This window comes from Mustela nivalis, assembly GCF_964662115.1.
Source record: "Mustela nivalis genome assembly, chromosome: 1".
NCBI lineage: Eukaryota > Metazoa > Chordata > Mammalia > Carnivora > Mustelidae > Mustela > Mustela nivalis.
The window spans coordinates 128,468,375-128,485,351 of NC_139020.1; the positions used below are offsets into that span (position 1 = coordinate 128,468,375).

At 43.6% G+C, this 16,977-nt stretch overlaps 1 protein-coding gene across 2 annotated transcripts in view; it reads left to right on the plus strand.

Moving 5' to 3' along the window:
- CPNE4 (copine 4) overlaps window positions 1-16,977 on the plus strand; it is a 577,619-nt gene that overhangs the window by 533,605 nt on the left and 27,037 nt on the right. For both annotated transcript variants that reach the window (XM_082719255.1, XM_082719256.1), the window contains 2 exons: window positions 4,688-4,774; window positions 8,239-8,298. In XM_082719255.1, coding sequence (XP_082575381.1) covers window positions 4,688-4,774; window positions 8,239-8,298 — 147 coding nt within the window. The remainder of the gene's footprint in view (window positions 1-4,687; window positions 4,775-8,238; window positions 8,299-16,977) is intronic.

Below are 16,977 nucleotides of genomic sequence, written 5' to 3' on the forward strand. Positions count from 1 at the left end.
GGGGGCCTACTCCCCCCCCCCCCCGCAGCCTGCCTCTCTGCCTGCTTGTGATCTCTCTCTCTCTCTCTCTCTGTGAAATAAATAAATAAATAAATAAATAAATAAATAAATAAAATATTTTTTAAAAAAGGATATACCTAGAATGGATGGGAATAAATTAATATTCTTTAGAACTGGAAGCTTAATCTGAACCAGACCATTTGTCAAGTACTTACATTTGGTCTAGAAAACCAAGGGCAACTTTCGACATAGCTCCCACAAAACCTGTTGTATATGCTCTGTTTAGCATCCAGGATTCCAAGCAACTTCTGAAACATGCAGACCTTTGCCACCAGCAGGCATGCAAAGGTTCAGGGCCACAGTCAAAACCAGCACTAAATTGAGGGGTTGGGTATCTCTGTCAGTTAAGTGTCTGCCTTCCATTCAGGTCATGATCCCAGGAATTTGACCACATCTCATGTGGTCCTGGGATTGAGACCTGAGTCAGACCCCCTGCCACTCTCTTCTGCTCTCTCTCTCAAATAAACAAATAAAATCTTTTTTAAAACAAAACAAAAAACCAACACTAAATTATAAATGAAGTCACACCCAGGATAACAAGATAGCCGGAGAAGTTGTTGCTCTGTTGAGCCAGGCCCAACTGAACTAATAAATCAAGGAATTATCAATATTATGTATTAGAGTTCTAAAAAGTTTCACGAAGTTGTGTCTGTTCTCTTCTACAAGTAAAAATAACCAAATCAATAAATATAGGAAACATTTCATCTTTAGGTTCTTAAGAGGGTAGAATAAGTAAAATTATAGCATATATAATAGTTGAAGAAACCAAAGTCTACTCCTTCCAAACAAGCAAAAATGAATCTTCAAGTCCCATTGAGGAAATTAATCATACGCTATATACTTTTCTGTATCATCGAGATACCAGAAAGATTTTATTTAGTTCAATCACTCAGCCCCATTTGGGCACATTTGCATTGTAGGAAATATTCTCTTATTATTGATTCTACTAGTACTTATTACAGAACACCTACTAAGTGCCAAGCTCTACGTGTGTCATGACTGCACATCGGAGTAAAATACAAACATGAATCAAATAAACAAAAAACAAAAATGTAATTGTAGTTTGTGACAAATGTTATAGAAAACTGAACAAGTGTATGCAGTATAAAGGTGTGGTACTGGAAGAATAATCTGAAACGGCAGCACTTAAGTTGAAGCTCCTTAAAGACAAAAAGAAGCCAGCCACATAACAAGCAAGGGAAAAGCATGCAGGCTGAGGGAATAGCATTACCAAGTCCTGAGTGAGGAAAGAACTTGGTGTGATTAAGGATGTGGAAGAGACTAGTCAATCTGGAGCAGAGAGGGTGGATGAGATGTGGTCCAAGACAGAAGCAGGGGCCAGGAAAAGCACATTCTAATAGCTTGGAGAAAGGAGTTTGGATTTTCTTCTAAATGTGGTAAGAACTATACAGCTTTGTGCTCACCAGGACAGGGACCACTAGCTACATGTGAGTGTTTTAGTCTTACTTTTAAGTAATTTAAATTGAGTTTCAATTTCATTTCCTCAGCCACACTAGCCACACTCTAAGTACTGCATAAACTCTTGTGGCTTGTGGCTTCAATTTGGTTGATACAGATGTAGAATATTTCTATCATTGCAGAAAGTTCTACTGGACAGTGGTCCAGAGAGGTCCAAGCTAGAGAATGACATGACTGGTTTTAACTTTTAAAAATGACTCTGGCCACTGTGTAGATAATTTGTTAGAGAAGACGGTGAAAGCAGATCTGTCAGAAGGCTGCTACTGAAGGCAAGACAAGAGGTGATAATGATTTAGGCTCAAAAAGTGATGATGGAGGTGGAGAGAAATAGAGTGTTTTAAGATGGGTTTTAGAGACAGGAGCTACAATATGTGTTGAGGGTTTGTATATGAGGGGGATAGATGAGTAAACATTGGTGCCATTTCTGAGTAAGGAAGTCTTATTTCAGGGAGATACAGTTTGTGAGGAAAGTTCAAGAATGGGGTTTGGAAAACTGGAAGGGAGGCCTGCCTGTAGATGTATTTTGGAGCCATCAACAAAAAAGTAGTTAATGTCAAGAGAATGGAGGATAGAGAGAGAGGATAGAGGCTGGAATGGAGGAACCTCTGTAAGAAGAAACAAAGATGAAAAGAGGAGCCATCCTCTTTTAAGCACCTTCCTGTGAGAGTCATAGTTCTGTAGGATAAATTCTTGATTAACTTGGGTTAATTCTCAGGAGGCTTTCATGAACAGCCTCTCAGGTGGCCAAAAAGGAAACTTGCAAGAACAAATAGGAGAGCCCCTCCAAGAACTTTCTAGAGCAAGCACTATGCTAATAGACCAGGCTTTGGAGTGAGACTGTTGTGGTGAATCCCAACTCCACCAGTTGCCACCATAAGACCTGAGCCTTAACTTTCATCTCTAAGAGGGAGTAGTGGGAGAGTTAAATGGGATTGTAGATGTAAAGCAAATAGCTTATAATAACATGAAAACTTCATCCCAAGACAGATAGAAAATACTTAGACCCAGTTCATCAGCACCCCTGCCTGCCCAACAGCCGTAAAAGCCCCCAAGTACCTGCAGGTTCTGATTCCGCTTCCTTGGAGCCCTTGCCTGGCTGCACCGTCCCATCCTCCACTACAGGTCTGCCTTAGCCTAAGATGGAAATGAGTAGACTTTCCATGAATTATCATTATAATTCTTAAGATAACTTGAATTCTAACTCAAAGTTTCATCAGTTATGTACTTCTTGACTGAAGAAATTGAGGTTAATAGAAATGATTGAAAATGACAAAGGAATCATCACAGCTAATTTTGGATCTTTTCTTTCCAATTGTAAGGGAAATCCCTACACTACTTGTTGTTCATACTGTGACATTAGAGGAAGTTTTGGGGGAAAGGCAATTTCAATTTTGATGGATTTGAGAGGAACTTGGAGTGTTTTGTCTGAAAATACTAGACCTACTTTGAAACAAGCTGGAACTCTTGTTTATCAAGCACTATGAGAGCTTGGAGAGCAAATGAGAAGAGAACCTAAGAGAGGGAAGAAAGACAGCCATGACCATGATGGAAAGATGAGACCTTAAAAAACAAGCAAACAAAAAACAAACAGGGTTTGCGATGTCTTGATTTCAGATTCAATTGGACTCTTCTTTCTTCCTGTCCTCTCCTTCCACATTCCTTCCCTCCTTCCTTCCCTCCCTTTCTCCCTTCCTAACTTCCTTCCTTCCTCTTTTTCATTCCTTCCTCTTATAGAAAGAGTTCTAGGGGACCTTTGGCCAGTACAGGATTCCTTTCTTCCCAAAACTTATGTGGTTGCCCAGCCCCTAGTTCCACTAGTGGAACTTCCCCAGTATTGAGAAACTGCTGTTCTCAGTTATCTGTTGCTGAGGAACAAATTACCCCAAAAGTTCCTGGCCGAAAACAACAATCGTTATTCACTTACAGTTCCTTCGGTTGGCCATTTAGGCTGTGTTCACCTGGGGCAGCTCCTCTCTATTCTCTACGTGATGCCAACTGAACTCACTCATGCATTTGTGCCTTGGCAACTGGGACAGCTGGGACATTTCTCCATGTACGCTTTTGTTTTCCAGGAGATCAGCCTAAGCTTTTCTACATGGTGGTAATAACACACCAGCAGCAGGAAGAAGGCAAACCCCAATGCACAGGCATTTTTAGTCCTGTGCACACTTCACTTTTGCTAATGTCCCATTGGCCAAAAGAAGTCACATGACTAACTAATCTCACTGTCATTGAGGGAGGCCCCTACACAAATGCATGAACACTGAGAGAAATGGATCAGTGGAGGTCAAAGCTGTATCAGTCTACACCACTCACATCTGCCTCAGAAATTGCTTTATTTTCAGATAATCCTAATTGTCAGAGAGAGTGAGAATTTGTCTCCTGAGTGGAAATCCGGGGATCCGGCTCCCATGGAATGGTGGGCAGGAGCATTCAGTGACTCTTGGATGTTTGACTTGTAGTTGATTTTGTCACTTGAAGTCTTGATATCTCTTCCCCTAGACACTCCCCTACATCCCAGCTACCTTCTCAGTTCCCAGCCACTCCTACAGCTCTGATACTATCCCCTTTGGAGATCTACTGTGTCACCATAGTGTTATGTATCACTCCATTATTTTAGTTCTCAGTGAGGTTCTATGCAAACTCATCATTATTCCCACTAACTTCCTGTAGCCAGCATTCAATGTCTCTCAGTGTTCTGACATTATAAGCCAATTCCTAGACACTAAGACTCAATACTCGTGTTAGGAATGTGTCTACATATGTCTCCTTCCCTCTGTTGCTTGATTCAACCCTATTAATAGAAAGCATTCCCAAGTGCCAGGCACTGTTTTAAATGTATTACATGGATTAGTTATTAAGAGTTCACAATGATCCTGAGAGATACAATTATCAGCTCCATCTTACAGAGGAGATATCCAAAGCATAAAGGAATCAAGTAATTTGCTAAGGGTTGCCTGGCTGGAAATTGATGGGACCAGGATTCAAACCATGCCATCCAATATCAGTCTTACTCATCCATGCCTCTGAACCATCCCTCATGATGCAAACGTTATCACAGAGAGACCATTTGTTAGCCTTCAGACCCGTCTGCTACAGCCTCTGGGAGCTTGGCCTAATCAAATGACTCCCCTTCTTCCTGTCGCAGGTACAGTGGGAATGTATCAATCCCAAGTACAAAGCCAAGAAGAAGAATTATAAGAACTCAGGCGTTGTGATTTTGAACCAGTGCAAGGTATGTATGTAGTTCCTCTCAAGAAGTGTGAAGCTAGGAGTGCCTGGGTGGCTCAGTTGGTTGGATGACTGCCTTCAGCTCAGGTCATGATCCTGGAGTCCCGGGATCGAGTCCCACATCAGGCTCCCAGCTCCATGGGGAGTCTGTTTCTCCCTCTGACCTTCTCCTCGCTCATGATCTCTCTCACTGTCTCTCTCTCAAATAAATAAATAAAATCTTGAAAAAGAAAAAAGAAGTGTGAAGCTAGGGCTGTCTGGGAGGAAGAGCTTAGGTTGTATGGTCAGTGGGAGAGAATGTCAAGGAGGTGTGTTTTTTAAAATAGAAATCAGAAAGTCAATGTATTAATGGATGTACAATGAGAAATGTAGGCATAGGTGGTCTTGGAGAAGTGGTGGTCCACCATCCCTTCCACAAAGACAGTCATACCCCCAAAGATGGGGAGTCCTGGTCACATGTCAGGCTCTTGAACACAAAGCTGTGGTGAAGGATCACAGGAGCCTGGAAATTCCTCCCAGAAGGGCTCTAGCTTCACAGAAAATTCTACATGCTAATAATCAAACCTCTGAAATCACATTTGAGAATAACCCTGGCCCTTGGGGCACCTGGGTAGCTCAGTGGGTTAAGCCTCTGCCTTCGGCTCAGGTCATGATCTCAGGGTTCTGGGATCGAGCCCCACATCGGGCTCTCTGCTAAGCAGGAAGCCTGATTCCCCCTCTTCCTCTGCCTGTCTCTCTGCCTACTTGTGATCTCTCTCTCTCTCTCTTTCAAAGAAATAAATAAAATCTAAAAAAAAAAAAAAAAAGAGAGAGAGAGAGAGAGAATAACCCTGGCCCCAGCTGAGTATTTACTATGTGAGAGTAACAATGATGAATTCTGTCTAACTTGTATCCGAACCCTGAGATATCTGCTGTCAACTGATACCATGTAACTAGTCACACACATGGTAAGTTTAAGAGCTGAGATTTTAACCTATGCCTGTCTGATTCCACCATACAAGTCTTAAATGCCATCTAGCTTCTCTCTATGTATATCAGGTTCCTTCTCTCCTGCCAGGCTCTGCACATCCTCTCATAGCAAGAGTGAGAGGAAAGGAAAGACAGATGTGACCACCTCTTGAATCAGTCAGTGGAAGTAGGGAACAGTGTATTGGAATTAGCCATTGGGATCATTGTATTAATTGTTACTTTTATTTTCTACAGTTTTTGATACTTTAACATCTTGGAGCCTTGTGGGCAGGTGTAGGGTCTGCACCTCCCAGGGTTAGCTAATTCCTGGAGCTAGCAAACAACTTGTGAGCTTGCTTGTGAACCTACCTTTGATATGCAGACCAACCAATCCAGAGCCTGCACCCCCAACCACCTCCTTTATGGAGCGCTCACATATGGAGTTAATATTCCTATGGCCCTATAGCACCCTGGATCCAGGCTTCAGATAATTAGAGACCGCCTCTATAGCCCAGAGCCACCAAAATTATTCAGACTCTCCAATCCTAAACCAATTTAACTGCTTTCCCTGTCCCACTCATTCCTTACCCGGCCCCCACACACAAACACAATAAAGACTTCAGCCAACACTTGTTTTTCTATCTTTCTGCCTTCTGATTGACACTGTTGTTTCCCCATGTGACCCTTGGGTGGCATGACATGCCTCCTATCCTTCAGGGAGCTGTGAGTAATAAACTCTTCTTCCAGGGACACCTAGGTGGCTCAGTCAGTTAAGCGTCTGACTTCGGCTCAAGCTGGGATGGAACCCTGGCATCAGACTTCTTGCTCTGCAGGAAGCCTGCTTCTCCCTCTGCCTGCTGCTCTCCCTGCTTGTGCTTGTTCTCTCTCTGACAAATAAATAGATAAAATCTTAAAGGAAAAAAAATTCCATATTAAAAAAGAAATAAATACACTCTTCTTCCAAAGACAGATGTCTCTGGTCATCTTACCTCATAGATCAAATCCCAGGTACATTCAAAACATCCCTGTGCCCAGGGAAGCAGGAAAAAAGATCTAGATGAACCACTTCAGTGGTTGTCTATCTCCTTTAGGTGGCTGTGTGCAAGTCTGTTTTGATCCTCCATGGATTCATCTTACAGTTTAGTGCTCAGGGGCTATTTCAGCTCATTCCCAAGTTCTTATTTCCTTGATATACAAACAATAGTAAGGTGTTCCAATAATCAAGCAAAGCATTGCCATAAGGAAACCAGGAGCATGTGTCTGGGTGGCTCAGTCAGTTAAGGATCTGCCTTCAGCTCAGGTCATGATCCTGGGGTCCTGGTATTGAGCCCCACATTGGGGTCCCTTATCAGTGGGAAGCCTGCTTCTCCATCTCCCTCTGACCCCCCCTCCCCCCGCTCGTGCTCTCACTTTCACTTGCATTAAAAAAAAAAAAAAAAAAAAGGCAGGAACGGGCATTTTTCCAGGGGCCAGGTAAACATCAGGCCTGAGAAAAGTCTGCCAAGAGCTATGTGCCACCTGGAGGTGATACCTAGAGATACCAATGTGGGATTTCATGGGTCAGTCTCAGAAGCTGCCCAGAACATCAGATGGAATCCGAGGATTGAGGGTCAAAAATCACAGGTACTGCCTGCCCAGGTACAAGGGCAAGTCTGCCAACTCCAGGACTGCAGAGACCATGTTGGTTTTTCATCACCGTACCCTAGCATCTAGTGCATGGTGGGGGCTCAGTAAATCCTTGTTCAATAAGTAAGTGGATGAATATCCCCCAGAGTCAAGCAGCAGAATCATAAGGAAGCAGAAATGAAGCAGAAATCGGTAAGGCACACGAGAACACAGATGACTGTGGCTGGGCAGAAAGCAGGGAGCATACCGACTTCCAGCACAGAGGTCCAAAAGATGGACTATGCCAGTCCAGACAGCCATCATTAGAGTCCCACCTCCACCATCGACTGGGTAGGTGATCTCAGCCTTAGCTCCCTCCTCCACAAAATGGCACAGTCATAATGATAATACCATTTTCATAGGGTGGTTCTAAGAATTAAATGAAATTATGGATGTGAAGTCCCTGGCTTAGAGTTAGTGCTCATAAGTTCATTGTTCATGGCATGGCAGGAGTCTAATGAATGGGAAACTGTCGGTAAAGGCCTTCTCAGATCATTGCCAAACCTGCAGCCACCAATCTAGATTACTTTTGGTATTAAGAATGTTACCAAGACTGGGACTTAGACATGGGGACCAACATTGATGCCAAGTGTAGTATCTCACCGGAGGCTCCAATAACCCAAGAAAGGGGAGCAGGGGGCATATGTAGCTGCAGCCCTCACAGGGTTATTGGAATTAACCATTGCTTTTTCTCTCCTTTAAAATGCCAAAATCAATGGACCCCTCCTTTCCTCACAGATCCCTTTCTGCTCTTTCTTCCAGGTTAGCAGCCTAACCCCAAAGATTAAGCTTCCACTCGGTAAGGAAATAGATCGTGCTGTTACTAAAACAGTTTCCTTTCATCCTCCCACACAGATCCACAAGATGCATTCTTTCTTGGACTACATCATGGGTGGCTGTCAAATCCAGTTTACAGTAAGTTGCTTCCATATTTGTTCATATTCAGGGACCAAGGTGTGGGGAATGGAACTGGGATGGGGGCATGAGAAGACACAAGTTTATTAAACCCTGGGTCCGCTTTGTTCAGATCTCATTGCTAGTATGGTATCATGTTTTTGCTTTTGCTGTTGTTGTTGATGTTGTTGTTTTTAAAGATTTTTTATTTACTTATTTGAGAGAGAGAAAGAGAGAGAGAGATAGCAACAGAGGTCAAGAGCGAGTAGGGAGGAGAGGAAGAAGTAGGTTCCCCACTGAGCAGGGAATCCAACACAGGGCTCCATCACAGGACCCTGGGGTCATGACCTGAGCCAAAAGCAGACACTTAACTGACTGAACCATCCAGCCACCCCCGGTATCATGTTTTTAAAGTGACATCATACTTCTGTTTTCTCCAGTGAGTATGGTTGTCAGGAAGTCATATAAGGAAATTCATGCCACCTATCCTCAAGTGGTTTGGGAACTCCTTATGCTTCCCATTCTTCCAGTAACTATTTGAGGCATGGGCCAGTAGGCATATTGCCAGATCCTATAATCTGATGAGCTGGATGGCAAGGAAGTACACCATGCTAGTAAGTCTCACTGAGCCAAGGCAGATGCAGCCCAAACACAAGCACCAACGCTAGATGGTCAGTGCCAAGAGGAAGCCATCCAAATGGTTTGTCAGACAAGAAAGAGGTACATTCCAAAATATTGGAGAACTAGTCTTTCAGAGTTGAGAAATGGAGTATCTAGACTCACTGGGTGGATTGGGGATCATTTCCTACATATAACTTGTGAACACCTGGGATGTATATACTCCAAGTGTGTATTTGGGTGGGTAGCCTGGGTTTTTTTAAGATGCCTGATAGACAAAGCTTATGAGTACATCTGCCCTAGAATAACTTACTTAATATTTGAAACCCTCCTAGGTTTGGGCTGATGTGACCTCCAGAAAGAACATCCCCAGATGGCCAGAGATAGATCTGCTAAAACCTATGGGAAACCCACATGTCAAACAAGAGAAACACAATCTGAAAAGCTTTTGTTCCTCATCTTATAGATGTATAATAATGAATTTCAGCCCTGTTTAGCTCCCTCAACTGGCTCAGTCATATGAAGAAAGCAAGGCAGATGGTTTAATTTTTTTGTCCAGGTTTAAGCCCAAGAGAATAGACAGGACCACTGGTATTTCTGGGAATTGGATGGTGGTATTCAAAGGACTAAAAGGGGAGTCCCAAGAGGATGAGTTAAGGGGTTGTTTGATAGGCTAACCTCTCCTTAACTAGAAGCGTGTCCTCTAATCTAATCTCAGATGGGTCTGCATTTGTCCCCCCCTAGACTTTGAGCATTGTTCATCTACCCCTCAATGGTTACGAGTTAGTTATACAATTTGGTCATTTCTTTGAAGTCTAAGGCTCTCTGAAGATGCCCCTACCCAGCCCTTCCATGTGCGCTGCATGTGGGTGCACACAGAGAGTAGCAGACATGTTCATCATAAGCACCACATCTAACACTAGCTGTCCTACGGGCTCCCTGTCATGTTGGATGTACAAAAATGGGAATAGAGAAGCCAGCAATGTCATATAGGAGAGCTACTGGAAATAGTGTCTCACAATCTTAGGCAAAGGGGCCATTCAGGAAACTATTTATAGGTTTTCAAAGGAAAGCTCTATTGATTTGGATCTGCTTTAGAGTTTATAGATTCCATGCTCTTAAACAATGCTTTATTCAACCTCCAGGGACTTACTCTGCCCTTGGAGTTATGCCACAAGGAACCAGCCCCCATGCACACCAGAAATTTCACCCTAGAGTGTCCTCAGCTCCACATCCACGGGCCTACCTGACAGAGAAGGATGGCCCTTCCCTCCTTCGTCACTCCTGATGATCCTCCCCAGCTGGGAGGCACCATCTTAATGACTTTCACCAGCACCTCCCCAGTTCCAGCCCCTCCTCCCTTACCTTATTGACTTAGTGCTCCTCAGACTTTTTGAATAGTCTTTTTATTAAGCTCTCCTGGATCGTCCCCTGTGAGGGGACCATTTGTTTCCTGTCAAGACTCTGACCAGTACACTTTACAAGCAGGAGTTCAGAGAAAGCTTTTACACTTTCCACAGATACGTGGTGCTTCTGACTCAGCCTTAAGAATGTCAGAAATGGAGCATCTTTCCTTTCAGGTGCCAGGCTGAGGTATATTAGGGACTTTAATTGAATTATAATGGATTGAACACTCAACCTTAAAGGAGAGGTAAAAACAAGGAAAAAACAAGAAATGAGATGAATAAATAGGATACTAGGTTTTTCCTTTAAAAGCATTCCTACAGGGGTGCCTGGGTGGCTCAGTCCATTAAGTGTCCAACACCTGATTCTGACTCAGGTCATGATCTCAGAATTGTGAGACTGATCCCCACATCAGGCTCTGTGCCAGACATGGAGCCTGCTTAAAATTCTTTCTCTCCCTCTCACTCTGACCCTCCCACCTCCACCTCTCTAAAGAAAAAAAAAGGCATCCCTATGAACTGAAATGTTTATGCATTCATATATTCTAATAATAAATATCAAAACCATATTTGGGTCAGTATGCATAAATAGGATATATTCAGAGGAGTGTTGGAGAAGTGGTTTGGATTAAGAATTTGAAGGGCTTTTAATTTTGAAGTAATGTGGTGGGTAAGGGAATGGTCAGAAGAATCTTGAGCAGGACATTAAAGCAATTGGGCACATGCTTTAGGGAACTAAACTGGGGGTGTTTGGTGGTAGGTATCAAAGGTGGTGAGGGAAGCCCAGAAGGGGAAGCAAGAAGAGATTAATAGTCCTGGTGACAAGTAAGAAGAGGCTCAGCTAGAAGGGCAGCAGTAGGAAGGAACACTGTGGCAAGAGAGTCCAATAAGCCTTGGCGCATGATCCAATGAGGAGATGGAAGACCAGGGAGAAAGAGGAGTCCAGAGGACTCAGATCTTTTGTGCCTGATTGACAATGCATGGCGATCCTATTCAAGGCAACATGGAAATCCAAAGGAACTGCCAATGAGATGATGATTTGCTTTTGGACCTGATTGATGTATTTCCAGGCCTCCCAGTAGAAACAGCACTCATAAATACGGTCCTAGGTTTCAGGAGAGAGAGGTAGAAGCTGCACATAAATGGGTCTGGGTGGGATGTCCAGAGAGAAGAATACAGAGAGAAAAGATGTCTCCAGATATTGTAGAAGATCTCCATTGGGCAGCAGAGGGAAGAGGTGCAACCAGTAGGAGAAGAAATGCCAAGAAGAAGGTCCAGGACAAGGCAGTACCTCAAATGACCCAGAAGAAAATGTTATGAGATCAAGGGCAATAGTCCCATATGTGAGAAAGAAGTCAGAAGATGAAGAATAAAACACTGTGTCATGTGATAAAGAGGCACATATCATCTTATGTAAGAGCAATTTCAGCAATGTGAGACAGGGAGAGCCAGGAGTCAGGGTGTAGACAGAAGTAAGGAAGTGAACACAACAGGTGTAACTCTTCATTCAAGAAAAACTGGCAGGGAAGAGGAGACAAGAGGGGGAAAGGAGGAGAGCAACTTGAAGATTAAAAGAGGGGAGGTTTCAGGCTAGAGTCTGACCATAAACAGAGGAGAAGCCCCAGTGGAGGGAAAGAGACTAAGATGCTAAAAAGAGCCCTAGTCAATGATTCCTTTTTGGTCCATGGCCTCACTTGAGAATCTGATACACAATCTATATCCTCTCACTGGAAAATGCACACACCTGATTCTGCATGCAATTTCGGGAGGTCAAGGGCGCCCCGGAGGACACTCCATCTCCTCATTCGAATCCTCAAATCATAAGAACTTGAGGGCAATTGTCACGTGGCCGTCTAGGAAGAGGTGGGAGGAGGTGGGCAGATGAGAAACAGACTAGAGAGGGGGAGATGGAGTTCACTGTGTTTGGCACATGGCACAGCAGCCAAAAATAAAATAGATACTAGAATTTCACACACAAAACACAAAATTATAGACAGCATAAAAGAGACAGACACCATAAGGTATTTGGAAAGAAAATGGTAGAAGAGTTCGCTGTTTCCTTTGAAAGTTACTGCTTTTCCAGATATTTAAAAATGTTCTTTGTAAAGCAGATTTTCAGAGACAAGCTGTAAGCAACCTAAATGTCCAACAATAAGATAATGGCTACGTAAATTACAGTACCTCGTTTAGGTGGATTATGGTAAAGTCATTTTAAATGATAATTACAATGATTGATGATAATGGGACACGTTTATGACATAATGTTAAGGGAAATAAAAAAGAATGTAAAGCAAAGCTATCCTATGATTACAACCACGTAAAACGTTTATGTCTTAAGACATGAGAGAGAGGAGGAGAGAGAAAATCTAGCTAGAAAAGAAAAAGAAAACATGACCTGTTAGGCTAGTGAAATCCTTAAGGAATGAGAATTGACCTCAGGAGCAGCCTTGACCTCCCAAAACTGTGTGCAGAATTAAGTGTGTGCATTTTCTGGTAAGAGGATATAAATCTTGTGTCAGATTCTCAAGTAGTCCCAGAGACCCCCAACAAGTGGGTTGGTTGGGTTTTTTGTTTTGTTTTTGTTTTTTTCATATTTTCAGAAGGCCATTTTTGGTAATGGTATTAGTAATTTTCTACCATTAAGAATGGTATTTCCCTTATCTCTGATTTTATAGTCTAGATTTTGCTACTCTAATATGAATGTGGCTCCTCCCAGATTAACTTTCCAGCCTAAAGAAAAGGACCACCTAAGACAAATTCTCTCAGGAAATCTTCCCGAACCTAACATGTTCTGGGCATCCTTTATCTACACTGTGTCTCAGTTCAAGTTTTAAATCTTTACAGTATATCCAAGACTAAACACTGGTGGACTGTGGTTGAGGTGTAGACCTCCAAGAAATGAGAAGGAGCCCCGGGTTGAAGAGGGGAATGCTTTGCAGTTTGTGGAAAATTAACCAGGCAATCTTGGGGGGCTCTCCCATCAAGTCTAGTTCCTATTTCTTTGCCCCCCCCCCCAGTGGAGTTTTGAGGAAATAGGAAAGCACAAGAGTTTAACCTGTCCTTTAAGAAATGGTCCAGACTGAACAGTATCTCCACCTTCAAGGCTTATTGTATGGGTCCAAGCTGTATTTAAATATAAAACAAACAAACAAACAAACAAAACAGCTGCCCCAGCAGATGATATGAAAAAGGTTGACTGCAGGTTGATTACAGAGAGATTAGGCCACTAACCAGAGGTTGGTTCCCAGCAGCTTGCCTTAGAAAATACGGGGGAGGTTTCACATGACTTGTGTGTCGCAGACAGACAAGGGGATCTGAGAAGTGGTCTCCTTTCACAGAAGAAGCTTAACATATCCAAAGATAGATGTTTATCCTTGGCTTCCAGCCTCTTTCCGGAAGCGGCTCCGCACCCAGGGCTTGGTGGCAGTGGAGGGAGCATTTCGCCTTCTGACTCTATAAGGTTTTGCAAAGCTGTTCCAGGGCTCTGCTTAATGATGAGCGAGGCCTCCTGGGCAGAAGGGGAGAGCCACGGGTGGCGCCTGTTCCCAGGCTGCCTGCTGAGAAGATTGGAGCACACACCAGAACCACCGGCTTTCGTAAATGCTTCCTATCCGACAATGAAAACGTGGCCGCCCCGGGAGCCCACCAGCATTCAGGAAGCCAGGCGTCGGTGGCCACCTCCACAAGCTGGCACTTTTCAGTCATTTCCTTGCTTTTATTTCTCAACTTAATCCCGTCTTTCACTGCCTCCCTGTTGCTTTTTAAAATAAACCTAACCTTTCGCTCTGTTCTCTTTCCACTAATGCTAACTTAAAGAGCACAGAGAATTCTTGGTAGAAGGCCACCTCCTGAAGATAGATTCTTTATCTCCAGCTTCATCGGGGAGATTTAAGAAACCATGGCTTGCCAGGAAAAAGCTCTCTCAGATGCCATACCCTTAAGACTGTCCATGGTTGTCTAGTCAATGATAAAACGGAGTAGAAACCTCCTTCCTTAGTCCCCAGGGGCCTGCCTGCAGAAAGAAAGTAAAACTTCCCTCAGGTCTTCCATATGTATACACAACACTACCAAGAGCAGGTGGCCCAAGGACAACCTTCTAACGCTGATCTTCAGATGCTGCTACTATCTTCAAGATGCCGTCTCTTCCATTTCCAAAGAAATGTGGCCACTCCTTTCCCCTAACTGCCATCCATCAGCCACCAAATCCTCTTCCTTTTTCTATCCTAAACCTCTCTGGTCACAATCCCCTTCTCACTGTCACCTCCGCCACAAGCTAATTTGTTAAGCATAAGGAAATTATTCCAAGCCTGAGAGTTGTTAGAAAATGAAATGACCAACAGTGCCGGAATGAGGCAAAAGCAAGAGAGGCACCTGGGGTCCAAGGTTTAAAAGGAGGCCTTCACTGTCAAGATCATGCAAGTGTAGGGTCCGCTGGGAATGAAAGCCTTCTTGAATGTATGCCCTCGTCACCTCTCTTGCCTTCCCCTAGTCCCAGCCTCCTGTGATATGTGCTCTACTTTAAAATCTACTGTTGCCAGAATCTGCGTGTGTTCATCCAGACGTTATACACTCCTCTCCCCGTAACACAACATCTTCATTCAGGTGAGACACCTGGGCTTGGATGCTGCCACTTGGTGCCTGCGTACCTGGAGGCTCTTACCCATGACTAGGAAGGAGAAGAGGAACATTTAGGTCTCTTGGGTTGTCATTTTTCTTTATGGAGGTTTTTCCCTTCTGGCCTTTCTCCTACCTGGTTTCATCCTCCGGTTTTACATCAAGATGCCAGCATGCTTTTGTTACCATGGAATACCCTTGATCCTCAGGTAATCAGCACATGGGACAATTTTAAACTGCAGCATGAAGCAGCACAGGCAGAGGATTGTGACGATCCATGATGAAGAGCACCGTAAACAGAGCAGTTGTGAGCCATAGGTGCTGGTTATTAATAACAACATCTCTACACCTGCCAGTGATTTGCATTTTAGATAAGTTGGAACAGAATCAAGGTTATCTCCATAACAACTTTCTCACATTCTCTAGAATTCTCTAGAGTCCTACAATGTTTTCTTTAGTAGGAAAGAGGTGGCTTTCCACCTAGCCTTCCTGGCCCAGTTTTTACCTTGTAAAGGCCATGGACATGTGTGGGAGGCACTGGCACCCCTTAAGTGTGTCTCATCAGAACCCAAAGGCTTAGCATGGTGGCTCTGCGTGCTTGAGATCCATAAACCAGGAGGACTCTAGGTGTGTGGTTTCTTCAGACACCATCTCTCCAGCACCTCCCACGTTTCCCTCTTAGAGAAGTTTTCCAGAAATAATCTGCATATATTTGGACCTCTGTGTGCTTGAGGCCCCATGGGTGGGTCCTGGAGTGCTTTACATCTCGTTCTTATTCACAAAATACATGGAGGCCCCCAACACATGAACTTTTCATCATAGTCCTGATTCAAAGGACCTTCACCTATTGTCTTTCTCTTTTTTTTCCAGTGGGTTGACTTTTACCTTCTGGCTGGAATCTATCTCAGAAGATGCTGAATTTTGCTGGTCCTCTTTAATCACCCCCAGCCATCCTCAATAACACATTCTCCTTATTGCACAGACACACACACACACTTTACTCTTTTCCTACCTTTTACAACTGGTCTGATTACAAACAGCTGTTCCTTCAAGGCCTCTCCTAAATTACTCTAGTTCCTGCTAAGCTTGTCTCCTTACTTCCAGGCTAAATCCCCCCCATTCTTTATAGGAATAAACATAGCCAAGTACCATCTTGGCATGCTAGCTACAGCCATATATGTTCCCTTAGGTGTATAATGGCATAATGGAGAAGTCTTCAGAGGAGTCTGAATATATGTCTGAATATAGAAGTTCTCTATAGTCTTCAGAGCTATAGAGACTTGGGGTTTTTTTTTTTTTTTTTTTTTTAAAGATTTTATTTATTTATTTGAGAGAGAGACAGTGAGAGAGAGCATGAGTGAGGAGAAGGTCAGAGGGAGAAGCAGACTCCCCATGGAGCTGGGAGCCCGATGCGGGACTTGATCCCGGGACTCCAGGATCATGACCTGAGCTGAAGGCAGTCGTCCAACCAACTGAGCCACCCAGGCGCCCAGAGACTTGGGTTTTAACCCAGCTCTACCCCAGAAGACTTCATCACCTTTGGGCTGGGAATCAGGAGCATCTTCATCGAGAAAAAGGAATAACAATCTCTGCTTCCCAGAGTGTTTTCATGAAAATGAAATAACACAAAACCTGGAAAGCAGATAGTACTGTGTCTGACACAGAGTAGGGTTTTAACAAAGGTTGCTCCTCTCTCCATCCCTTTGTTATCTGAGCAAGGGCATCTCAGGGTTGGGGAAGTACTGTGTGATTTTTTCTCCACCCGACCTTTCCTTTTGAAACACTGTTAGTACTAGCATTTTATCAGCTGGTACTCCCTTTGTTGAAAACATCAGGGTGTTCTGAAAATAGATTTTGAATCCTGCTTAAATTTCTTTTCAACACAGTCCTGGGGAGGGGTGAGAAAGAAAGGGGCCGCAAAACCGGTAATGAAGAAATAACCTCACATGAAAGGAAAAAGAAAGGTTGTAAGTGAATTGTTAGCCTATCGCTTTTTCTTTTCTAGTCACTTGGATTCTATTGTAGCATTACAATACAAGGCATGGGGGCTATTTTCACCTATCAT